Source organism: Haliotis rufescens, unplaced genomic scaffold (genome assembly GCF_023055435.1).
Source record: "Haliotis rufescens isolate VD_foot unplaced genomic scaffold, xgHalRufe1.0.p SCAF_7, whole genome shotgun sequence".
In the NCBI taxonomy this organism is placed as follows: Eukaryota; Metazoa; Mollusca; class Gastropoda; order Lepetellida; family Haliotidae; genus Haliotis; species Haliotis rufescens.
Window position 1 is genome coordinate 49,082,932 of NW_025964361.1, and position 13,819 is coordinate 49,096,750.

General features: G+C 39.3%; 1 protein-coding gene across 1 annotated transcript in view; it reads left to right on the forward strand.

Moving 5' to 3' along the window:
* Positions 1 to 410: 410 nt before the first annotated feature.
* LOC124110463 (heat shock protein 75 kDa, mitochondrial-like) overlaps positions 411 to 13,819 on the forward strand; it is a 91,869-nt gene continuing 78,460 nt past the window's right edge. The window contains exons 1-2 of the mRNA XM_046469842.2: positions 411 to 561; positions 3,530 to 3,676. Of these exons, the coding sequence (XP_046325798.2) occupies positions 426 to 561; positions 3,530 to 3,676 (283 nt within the window). The 5' untranslated portion in view covers positions 411 to 425. The remainder of the gene's footprint in view (positions 562 to 3,529; positions 3,677 to 13,819) is intronic.

Genomic DNA, 13,819 nt, shown 5'->3' on the forward strand with positions numbered 1-13,819 from the left:
TGGTTATCAAGAGGGATAACGTATAATTCCTGAAATGTTCACATGACCTGAAAAAATTACATTTCGCCCGTGGCTGCGACACTCATGAATTTATCGATTTAGTCAGGTCACTCGATGACGTAACAGTATTTAAAAAGATACCCCAACTACCCTCTTTATGTATAACTCGTTTCTTAGCAAAGTGGGTTTCTGGATAAATAAAAAATGCATGTAACTGCATATTTCCAATAATAACCCAAAGACTAAATTTAGGACAAAACAATAAGATAAATACATGTTTGGTTTAGTCATAACTTCCACTGTAAAAGAGCAAGTATGGTAAATCACGTGAAGCAAACGTTTGGAGCTAAAATAACCACAGCTGCTTGGACTAGCGGAGTTGTGTCGCTGTCGGTGATTGGCTGGAAGCATTTGACCTTTCCAACATGGCAGCCTCCATAAGATCATGTGTGTGTCGGCAAACTCGGTCGATCTTGGCGTTAAAACACTGTCGCCACAGCACCGTGAGGCTGTTTGGTCAGCAGTTAAGGCAAACAACACGAACAAAACATATCTGCACAGGTATGACAGTTTCAACCGTTAAAATGTCATCAAATTTACTGTGTATCGACCAAAACATGATGAAACACATTCAAATCAGTATATTTTGCTTTTCATCTTGTCCTTGGATGGTATGGTGTAGTGCAGACCTAGATCGCAGATTGCATAGTGTATACTTGTTAACGAAGCAGCCGAATATCACTTCAGTATCACCAGCTTCTTTAGAGGACCAACAATGTGACAAGACCACATGTAATCATATTAGTAGACTAACATTTAGTCTCTGAAATCTTATATTACACAATATCCTTCTTGACTCTAAAAATAAAAAAATTCCCTATTGCTGTGGAATAGAGCTAGCTTGAGCTGGCTAGACTTGCTTTTGTATGCATTTCTAGATTGTTATTTTTTCATAAAATAAATATATTCCACGGTCATGGTGCAGGACTATCATATTAGGTAAAACTTGGAATAGTGCAGACTAACATCGGCTTCAGAACTCTTGTGTATCCAGTAAAAATATACTGTAGTATACGTCACAACTATTTTTATGATATTTAACGCATGTTCTGTGTGTACATATATTGTGTATTGCTCAGGACCATGTAACTAATATTCTATACCATATGCTCACAGGTGAAGGCCTAGTCTGTGAGTTTGTTGGTATAAAATATTATTAGTTACATGCTCCTGTGTGTGTGTGGTCCATGTTCATGGCATGGTGTGAGTGAGCGAATATGCTCTTTAATGTCGCAGTCAGTAATATTCCAGCTATATCACAGCCGACTCATTGATGGCCTGTAAAAAATCAAGTCTAGACAAAGCAATCGTAACTACAATCAATCTTAGAGACTTACGTCGATTTTAAAATTGTCTTAGCTAAAGTTTACAAGCGTTCCATTAAGCGATCTTAGGGTGATTGTAACTTTACAAGTTCTTAAGTAGCCGATCTTAACAAAGATCGGAATCATCAGCCATGAAGATACAAAAGTTTCCCTTAGAGTGGCCTCCCTTGGTCATGTTTAGCAGACGACGCATTTCCTTGCACACCATAATAAAAGTCGCCATCTTTTTTGTTATGGTACTATATTTAAGATCGATTTTAGCAATCCTAAGTTGGTCCATAGCAACTTAGCATTTTGATCTTAACTTACAACTCTCTTAGTTAAGATTGCTTTGTGGAACGGGCGGCCGATCGTAACAAAAATTTAAGATCGCATACTTTGTGAGTTACAATCAACTTAGCCCTAAGATCGCTTTGTGAAACGGGGCCCAGGTACACCGAGGACTGAAAACACCATGCCATTTATGTCTGCAATCAGCCAAGTCAAAGAGCCTGACCACCAGATCCATGTCAAAACTTTCAACAAGCATTGGTTACTGGGAACCAATTCTACCCTTGGATCCCCAGGAGGATGGAACAGAGTAATCTTTACCGTCCTCTTAAGGGTTGTTTATTCGCTGTGCAGAGACACCTATGATCGTGGGTTTGAATCCCTGTTCGCCCTGATTATGTGTCTTGGCTTGTCATGCTCATGGGTTTCATTCACTGCAGAGTTGCGTCCCTTGGGCACACCAGAAACCTTTGATCGTGGGTTCGAATCCCGGTTCGACCCGATTTTCTTTCTAGGTTTGTCAGCTCGTGGGTTTCACCAAAGTGGTAAACGTCTGAGGCCTGCATCACTTCGGGCTTTCCTCCCACATTAAGCTGACAGGCTGTCATATAACTGGAATACTGTTCAAAGCAGCATTAAACCCATAATACTTACTCACTTGTGGAAACTTGTGGAAATTAATGTTAACAGGTTCTAATAGATGTGAGTTTAGAGGACATCGTGTAGGTTTTAGGTACAACGTGTACGTATCGGGATTCAGTACATATTACGTTTGTGACTGGATGTATTGATGACCGATGATGTGACCAAAGTTATGGACATGGAGCCATTAAATAATGAAAATAATAATAACAATAAATAGATGCACTATAGTCCGTCCGTTGAAGCATGCACAATGCACTGACACCTTTATTACACCAGTCAATGGATCACTGTGCACTCGATCTTTCTCAGCTCCCTGGCAAGTATACAACCCAACCCTTTGAGGCACTAGAAGGTGAACAATCACTTTACCATCTTGTCCTACCGGAAACTCATTCACTGATGGGTGAACAGTTAACTGCCTACGGAGACATCACATGTACTACATGTGCTTCAGTGTGGGGTTGGACCCAAGCCGTAGAAACTCTCAGGCATCAATTGCCAAACACGGTCACCCATTCTAGTACTCTCCTCGTAACGTCGCCTATTCTGTAACCTGTACACAGGACCATGTGCCACCATTGTGTTGTTCAGGTTTGTCTGCGTCAAAGTTTTCTGACTGTACTCGCAGTTGCACAAGTTATAGATCTCATTAGGGATCAAACGATGCATCGTAACTTTTCATACAATGATGTGATATACGAAACATTATTTACCGTGTCGATACAAGACAATACACTTGCTAAAATAAATTACATACTACTCGTTTAATGATCCCCCAATGTTTTTTCATTCAAATATTGCAAAGTGTGTTGTAATTTGTGTTTCAAGATTACTACTAAAAATAGCCACTATGATTGTGTCGATGTGAGGGTAAATATGTTCCCATTGAACTTTTGTTCTAGTGGAAGCGATATACAAGGAGTTTTGTTCCTGTGGAACAATATATTGGGGAACAAATTCCTTATATATCAAATTCACCAGTACAGATGATCTATAGGAGTATATTTACTCCACATTTACAGCTAACTTTTCCTTTTCAGCCCACTCTGAAATAGTTATAATCAAGAAGTTCCCACGCAATGTGACATATATATACGTATCGTATCGTGACCCATTGATTGTGATACGTATCCTATCATGACCAGCCTGTATTGTTTCATCCCTAGAGCTCATGTTTCGTTACTTTCTGGACATATGCCGGTAATGTCATTTCAATGTTCTTTTTCCAGTGAACAACTCTCTCTTGAAGAAAACTCCAAACTGGTTGTCATGGCGACCAATAGCAACCTCGAGCTGTCTGTCCAGTGCAGAGGAGGCCAGCAAGGAGTCGGAGGAAGACTACCACAGCATCATCAAGGACACAGAGAGGGGTCGAGGTGAGTGAGGAGGAATCTGCCGGTCAGCGTCATGGTCATCCCCAATCCTGTCCTTGGCATCCCTGTCGGGATTCTGGAGCATATAACCCCCAGAAACCTATGTTTGTATTAAAAATATATATAGACATAAATATGAGATACTATAAGAAATATCGGACGAGTGGGGGTTGTTTATCGTACAATAAAACACTGCAGGGAGAATAAACCATAAGGGGTTCAACCTTTTTTCCCTGTATTTTAATAATATGACTCCCTGAATAGAATCCGACCTCTTCCATGTTGGACAGGTCTTTTTATGCACAAGTGGGTATTTCCCGCATATTCTCGCAATCCTCACGTCAATTACCTGTACCTTTTCTCCCAATGACGATTGTCATCTCTCCCGCTTTTGGATGCGATCGTTCGGCCATCACGTTTATCTGTGTTGCCGAGCTACATCTTTTGGGAACAACTCACAAGACACTCCCCTCTCAAAAATAACGTCATCCAATATGTGACATCATCAAGTTTCGAGCGCATGTTAGAATCTCCAGAAATGACGTCTTGATAGAACAATGTATATATATATATATCACGTTTTTTGTCAGAATTCTTTCAAAGATTGAGACTGTCATACAATCAGGATTGGCATGGGGCGTTAGCTGATAGCGCAAAATCATATGATGACTCATTGTATGAATGTAACTTCATGTTACATGATGCTGCCAGTGAAGAACAACATGGTTACAAGCTTCTTTAGGGTCTCTTAAGGCAGATACATGTATAAGATTGTAGACAGGTTTCCCATTTCTTATCAGATTTGTCCCAAGTGAAAAGGTAGCAAAGTCATCCATTTTGTCCTGCCTACTTTTCCCTCATTTTGTGGACGAATAAACATATCATAATTGTTTGATAATTATTTAGAAATAATCAGTGATAATAAGAAGGATAACAAACTGAAGTTCAGTACAGGTATGAGGTGTTGTCACATGGTCCTGTGCACAGCGGTGCACAGCGCACAGGTCACAGATCAGGTAAAGTTAAGTGATGTCAGTCTCGGATAGTTGTTGGATGGGTGACCGCATTTAGGCAGTGGGACTCCTGAGAGTTTCTAGGGCTTCGGTCCTGCCCCACACTGAAGCACATGTAGCTCTTAACCTCATAACACCTGACAAGGCAGCATGGGTTGTATTTTCCCCAGGGAGCCCCAAAATGTGCCTCTGTTCACCATGCTGTAGACGGGTACCCGGTGGGATGAGATGGAAATGTGACTGTTAACCTCATAACGCCTGACAAGGCAGCTTGGGTTGTATTTTCCCCAAGGAGCTGAGAATGAAAGTCGAGTGCACACTTATCCAATGACCGGTGTAATAATGTTTGCTCTTTGAGCATGCACCAAGTTATATAGAGGCTGGCGCTTTGAGCATTCACCGTCTGTATGGAGACTAGTGCAATATAAGTACCCACCTTTTTATTATTATTATTTTTCATTAATCTCAATAGACATAACCTTTATATGACATGGGAATCACTCGGTATCCTTCACAAACTGATCTGATGGACGAAGAAAGCTCAATTGTGTGCGAGCATCTGACTCTTGAGAACAGTAATTTGGGAAGGTTGTGGAACTAGGATTTGGGATTACATTGTTAATTGAATTTGTTACTGTGACACATGATACTGTTCAATCACATTAACATGCTGAGGAAAGATTTGTTGATATTTTGAGAAACATTGTTAGGTATTGAAGGAGACTTGATGTAAGGGTAGAGTTTTGGAGTGGCTAATATCATCTGTTAATATCTAGCTTTGTTTCAATGATTGCGACATTATTACATGGTGATTCCAGGTAGAATTGCCTCCGAGAAATAATGCTGGATGTAAGAGGCGACTTACTGGATCAGGTGGTCTGACTTTGTTGATCGTGTGTGTCATCGTATTCCGACAGCATGGATCATTGCTTATAATCGCGGGATTGTCTGGTCCAGACCGACTGCCATGATATAACAGGAATATAGACAACTGCAGTGTTTAACAAAAAATAATCGAAAATATTGCTACTAAAAAAGGGGGATAGGGCTGTAAGTTCAAGTGCGATAGGGGGCTCGGGTGATCCAGTCATCAAAGGCACTGCAATTCGCTGTGCAGAGTTGCGTCCCTTGGGCACGCCAGATACCTATGGTAATGGGTTCAAATCCCAGTTCGCCCCGATTATGTTTCTAGGTTTGTCAGCACCATACCGGTGCTCATGGGTTTCACCGAAGTGGTAAACGTCTAAGACCTGCATCACTTCCGGCTTCCTCCCACATAAAGCTGACACGCCATGATATAACTGGAATACTGTTAAAAGCGGCGGTAAACCCAACTCACTCACTCACTCAAGTTGAATAGATTTTGATGTTGTTGTAATTGTGTATAGCTGCAAACGTCACATGATCATTGTTTGTTATTAAATATATTTAGAAGATATAAGCTCAGTTATAGCTGACTGATTACATATTGAAAATTTTACATATTGATATATTGACAGAGAAGTATCACGATATATCAATGTATCGATTAATAGGAAGATAGAATATTTTGGTCCCGTGAAGATCCAGGGTAGAACAGGTCTTCAGCAACCCATGCTTGCCGTAAAAGGCAACTATGCCTGTCGTAGGTTGCGACTAAAGGGATTGGGTATTCAGTCTTGCGATGCATGTCATCATATCCCAATTGCGTGATCATCATTTAAGTCACTGAATTATCTGGTCCAGACTTGATTATTTACAGACCGCCGCCATATAGCTGCAATATTGCTGAGTGCGGTGTTAAACAAACAAACAAACAAACAAAATTTAATATTATGTATGTGTATGACCTCTTTAGATTTGCAATTAAATACTAAATATGATCTTGGCTGATCCATTACATGTTAAGAATTGAATTTTCTGCCTTCTCTTGGCCCATCATAACCATGGTAGTCTTATTATAAGTAACTGTTTCTGTGGCAGTGAATTATTAATTGAATACTGTAAATCGTGAATTAACGCGAGCGTGAATTCAATGCGAAAAATGCGAGGGGTCTATGCTCGCATTAATAAACATCACATTTATATCAACAATAAGACATTTTGGTTAGCAGAAATATCAACTCAGACATACACTAAAAACAAACAACTATGTATTCCACATCACTGTTTATTGAGCAGCACTTTTAACAAGTATATAAATAATGTCATTCAAGCACTAATTACAGCCTGCGAATTGTCAGTGCTGGGGCCCAGACAAGAGTTCTACTCACTTATGTCATCACTGATCACACCTGCAAGTCCAGACAGACGCCACCCACCCAACACAGTGTCTTTGTTCTTTGCGACTGCGTCAAAGGCCTACATGAGCCAGGACGCATGTATTGTTTTAGCGAAGTACTCTACTCAGCGCTAATTAGCAGTGCTATTTGGTGTGTGATTGGATTAATGTAAGGTTGGATTAAGGTGAGGATTCTCCTGTAAACCTGACAGAGGACATTTTGTTTAGATATAAATCCATTGATGCTTGAGAGGAGGGGGTGTCTCATTCATATTGAGTCGCATTTTAGGCTAGGAGCCAGCGGTCGCATTCTTTTGGAGACACATTAATTTCACGTTTTACAGTATTGATATTTGGAAATATGTATCAATACAGATAAAAAAATGAGCGATACATCAATATCAATATGCAGTGACATCACCCACCTAATGAGTCGGAATCCTTTGTTTCTATGCAACAAAATATGCCAAGAGATTTTCCCAAATACTGAAATTTAATCTGTGAAATAATTAACAAGCCCAGTCAGTGTCCACTTCCCAATGTTGAAATTCTAACTCTAAAATAATTAACAAGAGAACAATCTATTTTAAAAAATCATCATTAATTATCATATTTTAACACTTCCTAAAATATGATCTAATTTTACTAATTATCTATCATTAACCAGACATAAATTTACTTTGTGACACGTTTTTTGGTGTCACCAGTTTGACAGCCATCAATCTCCAAAGTCTCAAGTTTGGTATCATATTTCACATATTTAATTGATTTAAGATCCAGGAAGATTCAGAAGAGAAGAGAACCCGATACACAATTATCCTCGTCATGAAAATCTATTATGTGTCGTTATTTTTGGCGATCACTTGCCCTTTGACTTTAACAGAACAGCTGTGTAATAATTACCCAGTATTCACAGGCTTTTGAATTTAAAAGAAGTGGATAAAAACGTCTGAGGGCGACAGAAAGAGATAAAATATAATATCCCCCCGAGGAATTGCTCTTTTGAAACACAACGTATTGTTTGCTGTGCATCCAGCCAAGTAATTGAAGACAATTAGCCGCAGCCTCGAGGATGCACGATACAGTCGAACATCATCTCCATCGCTAAATCAAATTTAGAATATTTGCAGATGTGTCTAACTTGATACATACTGCATGCTGGGTAATAACTGTTTTTCAGTGTTTGAATTTGTACGGCTAATGTTTGGGACAATTAGAATTATGAGTGTGTTTTTTACGGTGCGTGTATTGGGCTTTATTTGCTGATTTTTAAGTGCTTATTCAGTCTCCGATTCTTGATAGGAAAAAATTATGGTCGCAAAAATGGAGGGTGAGACTTGGATGTAACTAAAAACCTCTATCGACAAATTGTACGAGTCGAAAATAAATGCAATCAATACCTCTTCTGCCCTGGAGGTTTAAATGTGATTGCACGCGACTTTTTCCATCACTTGCTGGTTTTAGGGATTGTGCTCTGCATGGGCTGGTCCATAGAACCAGACTCGTCTTTCGTACATACTCACTACATGCTCCAGACTAAACAGAAAAAAATATTTCAATTTTTTAACAAGTTCCCTGTAGACTTCAACTGAAATCACCCACATTCCCACATCTACATTACGAGGAAATTCGACAGCAAATGGAACTATTTTATTTGTGATTTGAATTTAAATGTCTTCGGCCAACAGTTCCTCGCTTATTTGTGTATTAAGCCTCGTCCCATTATTCAGAAGTTGATGGTGCCAATTTATCAGTGTAGGCAGAACTCACCATGATTTCCCCGTAGTTTTGGCAGCAGCAATGGGAATATCAGGACAGCTTTATGAGAGTTGGAAAGTGCATATGCTTACAGAATCAATCAGTTTGATGGAATTTTATCGGCCCCTGTCTGGCGTGCCAGCTTTTGTCTTAAATGTAGAACTAGCCTGTATTGACGTGTATACCGCCTGCGTGGGGATGTCAGATGGTGGCTGACCAGTGGCTGACCAGTGTTTCGTCTCACTGTTGTATAACACAGATAACCCCATGAAGATCCGGGTAGAATAGGTCTTCAGAAACACATGCTTGCCGTAAAAGGCGATTATGCTTGTCGTAAGAGGCGACTAAACAGATTGGGTGGCTAGGCCTGCTGACTTGATTGATGCGTGTCATCGTATCCCATTGTATGGTCCAGACTAGATTATTTACAGACTGACGTCATATAGCTGGAATATAACAACAAACAAACAATAACACATATCTGCTGTGAACCGATGTAACAGGGGTCAGTATTGAGATATGTATCAGGTGGTGGCTGACCAGTGTGTTGTCTCACTGTTGTATAACCCACATATCTACTGTGTACTTATATAGCAGGGTTGTCATTAGGGACACAACTCAGCTCAGTCAATTGTTTGTTTATTTGTTTGTTTGTTATTTAACGCATACTCAGCAATATTCCAGCTATATGACGGTGGTCTTTAAATAATCGAGTCTGGACTAGACAATCCAGTGATTGATATCAGGAATTGAAGCATCTTAGACAGGGTGGCTTCTTGAGAAAGTGGATTATCAATTTTCGACTACTTTGGTCACTGTTAGACGACGTGGTCTCTGAGTTGAAAGAGAATATATTGCAACTTATTTACTACTTTGAACTTCAAGACAAAGCCACACATGAATATGTTTGTGTTTTTTACCCATCTCATCTTCTTACACATGTTTGAGGTATTACCAGAGCTACAGATAAGCAGTGTATTTGCATAAAATACCGCCAAAAAATATTCAAAACCCAATTACTTCCAATTAACTTGTGTACAGAAACGCATGCAATAAATGAAAAACTCAAATGTATAAAAACAGCATGCGTAAATACCCAATGAAGCTTTTCCAGCATACATACAAAGGAGCTAATTCTGGAACACAATTAAGAGCTAATTTACTTTCCTAGTCAAGCCTGTATATTTAGAACATTTATATACATCTAAAACATTATTTCATTTTTTTTTAAGTCTTAAAATGTTCACTAAATTTGGGAACAACCCAATAGATTGATAAATAGATGAGTGAAAAATATTGGTTACCTAATGAAAAATGTAGTAACCAAATAAAAATTGAAATCCTAGAGTAAAAACTTAATTGTTCAAAAAATTGTCTGAACATGCTGAAGCTCTGTATCACACTTTATGTAGGGTTTTGTTTCAAATGCTGATAAGTACACATGAAAAAAACTGGTTTGTCAGATTAATCCCTACAAGAAATATTCAGTTTCATTTTTTCATGCCACATCCTGTAAGTTCAAGTGAGATAGATTTTGACGTAATAATTGTGAATGGCTGCAAATGTCACATGATCATAGTTTGTTATTACATATCTTTCTGTGTACATGGTGCAAGACCACTGTACCAGGCTACATTGAGCCATGGGTAGCACCGTTTATGAGCCGTCGGTTTTGGAGAAGTTATAGCTGACTCATTACATATTAAAAATTTTAGATATTGATATATTGACACAGAAGTATCACGATATATCAGTGTATTGATTAATTGGAAAATTAAATATTTTGGACCCGTAAAGATTCGGGGTAGAATAGGTCTTCAGCAGCCCATGTTTGCCGTATAAGGCGACTATGCTTGTTGTAAGAGGCGACTAAGGGAGTCTGGTGGTCAGGCTCGCTGACGAGGTTGATGCATGTCATCGTATCCTGATTGCATGCAGATGACAAAAACTGGTAAAAGTGAAGCACAGTTTGTCAGATCTTTTTTAATCCCTGCAAGAAATATTCAGTTGCATTTTTTAATGCCTCATCCATCAAGACTGGAGAATCCAACTATTTGTTGCGGTATTTAAAGTGTGTCCTTTCGTGATGAGGTTGTTCTCCATATGTAAAGAAATTGTTTGGAGGTAAAGGTGTGTAGAGTAGGAGTTTTTGTGGGGATGGGGATGTCATGGTGGGGGGGGGGGGGGGGGGGAGGGAATAGGGGTGTACTTCGTGGAGTAGGGAAGGGTGTCTCGCGAGTAGCTCATGGGGCACTATTTGTATTTTCAACGTGTGTACCGACTATTTGTATTTTCAACGTGTGTACCGACTATTTGTATTTTCAACGTGTGTACCGACTATTTGTATTTTCAACGTGTATACTGACTATTTGTATTTTCAACGTGTGTACCGACTATTAGTATTTTCAACGTGTGTACCGACTATTTCTATTTTCAACATGTGTACCGACTATTTCTATTTTCAACGTGTGTACTGACTATTTGTATTTTCAACGTGTGTCTGACTATTAGTATTTTCAACGTGTGTACCAACTATTTGTATTTTCAACGTGTGTACCGACTATTTCTATTTTCCATGTGTTTTCCGACTAGTTGCATTTCCTGATCAAATCTAAAATAATCAGAAATAGTGTACTCTACTGCAGTGTCTAGTACATTGAAGCGCTACCTCTTTCTTGCTTGTCATAAGAGGCGACTAACGGGATCAGGTGGTCAGGTCACTTGGTTGATGCTTGTCATCATTTCCCAATGGCGTAGATTGATGCTCATGATGTCATATGTCTAGTCCAGACTCAATTATTTACAGGCCGCTGTCATATAGCTGGAATATTGTTGAGTGCGACGTTAAACAACAAACAAACAAACCAAAACCTCTTGCTTGCTGGTCATTAGATCTAGATCAGTGTTAGGAGTTCTAGCCTTGTCACGTTATATCCTATTTAGTTGAAATAATGATTGAGTGCTCAAATTCATGTCGCAGGGGGAAAATCTGTAACTTACTGTTTTAATAATGACTCGTGATGCTGTTTGCAGTATAATATAGTTCTTGGTACTGAAGTTTTAGCTTTGAAACAAAATGTTGATTAAAAAATACCAAACTGATCAAATTTAAGGGAGTGAAAAATACAAACACCCAATTAGATTGAAAACAAGGGAGTAGATACCCAATGTGAAAAGACACATGGATTAGATCTCCATGTAGTCGCTATCAATTGTTTAATAGGTATACTTAGTAGTTGACATATGACGAAGTAGACACAATTTATGGATAACATTTTCTTTATTTTACTGTAATGGCGATGTTTCGGTATAGATCCTTATACTGTTGTCAAGCAAGGCTGAATAATGAACGTGGTATCACCTACCTATGTATGCTTAGTCCTGTTTTATTGCTTCTTGTCTCTTGTCTTCCTCATCCTGTGTTCTGTGTCCATCATGGTATTAGAGTTTTATCCTTCTGTTGTTATTATTTAATCTTCTCATGTTAATCTCTCTCATGTATGCAATTGTTACTGTTAATTCTCCACCTACCATATATATTCTGTACCATGTTCATTATTCAGCAGGGTGGTGGGGTAGCCTAGTGGTTAAAGTGTTTGCTTGTCACGCTGAAGACACAGGTTTGATTCCCTACATGGGTACAATGTGTGAAGCCCATTTCTGGTGTCCCCCGTCGTGATATTGCTTGAATATTGTTAAAAGTGGCGTAAAACAATACTCACTCACTCTCACTCACTCACTCACTCACTCACTCACTCACTCACTCACTCACTCACTCACTCACTCACCAGGGTGGTTGGGTAGCCTAGTGGTTAAAGTGTTTGCTCGTCACACTGAAGACACAGGTTCGATTCCCGACATGGGTACAATGTGTGAAGCCCGTTTTTGGTGTCCCCGCCATGATATTGATGGAATATAGCTAAATATTCATTGTCCAGCCTTGATTGACAACAGTATAAGGATCTATACCAATCATCACTATTACACTAAAATAAAGAAGTTGTTATCCATCAGATGTGTCTACTTTGTATTCTGTATCAGTTGAAACTAAATAATAGCTAACAAGTGAACCAGCCATTGTTCTGCAATGAGGCAATAAGACCTGATGTATCTCCACAGCTCAGTGTCTATCTCGTGGTAATTGGATTGGAACCTGTACCCACAAATCATGTTAATATGATATGCCAATATTTTGATTGCTGGTGCCCTAGGGCTGTCCGATGTGTTTGCACAGGTAAGTAGTGATTAGTTCTCATGGGCCTGGTCAGGTAACACAGGAGGTGTGTGTTATTCCCTCTTCTGGATGCCATCACTCTTTAGTGCCATGGCAAGATTAATTAGATTATGTCCTGACTTTGTGTGGATCGTAATGCAGCTGAATGGAACCTGGCTGAAATTCCGAGGCATTTGGTTACAAGTAGGTGTGTGGTAGAGCCACCAGGTAAATCTCGTTAACCTACCTCAGTCAGGTGAGACACACTATCAGAAAGTCAGCGAGTGCGGATATTAAGGAAACGAAGCCGTCTTGGGACATGTGTATTTTAAGTCATTTTGATAAAATGCTTCTTACAATTTAGAGGGTTTCTTTTTTTAATTTGGTTTGCTTTTCGCTGTACGCAGCAATATTCCGGCTATATGACAGCTGCCTGTCAATCTAGTGATTGATATTATGAGGCTTTATCCACTGTGTTGGGTTACAATGACACGCAATCACCCAAGTCACTGAGCCTAACTCCCAGGTCCATTAAGTCGCCTCTTATGACCGGCTAAGGTTGCAGGGGGCCAGTTCTAACCACGGGGTAGATTCAATAAATGTCAATATCATTTGACGCAGACCATGTCAGAGTGAGAGTCTGAATTTGATATTGTGTGAGATCTGATACAGCGTGCAGCTGAAGGATTCTATAATGTCAGGATGAAAGGGCTTTAAGAAAATTGTAAAACCTTTTTTTGATGGATCTTTTTTAGATAAGCACGGTATTTGCTTAAAATACCCCCCAAAAATTTCAAAACCCAATTACTTACAATAAACTTGTATACAAAAACGCATGCATTAAATGAAAAACTCAAATGAATAAAAACAGTTTGTGTAAATTCCCAATGAAGCTTTTTCAG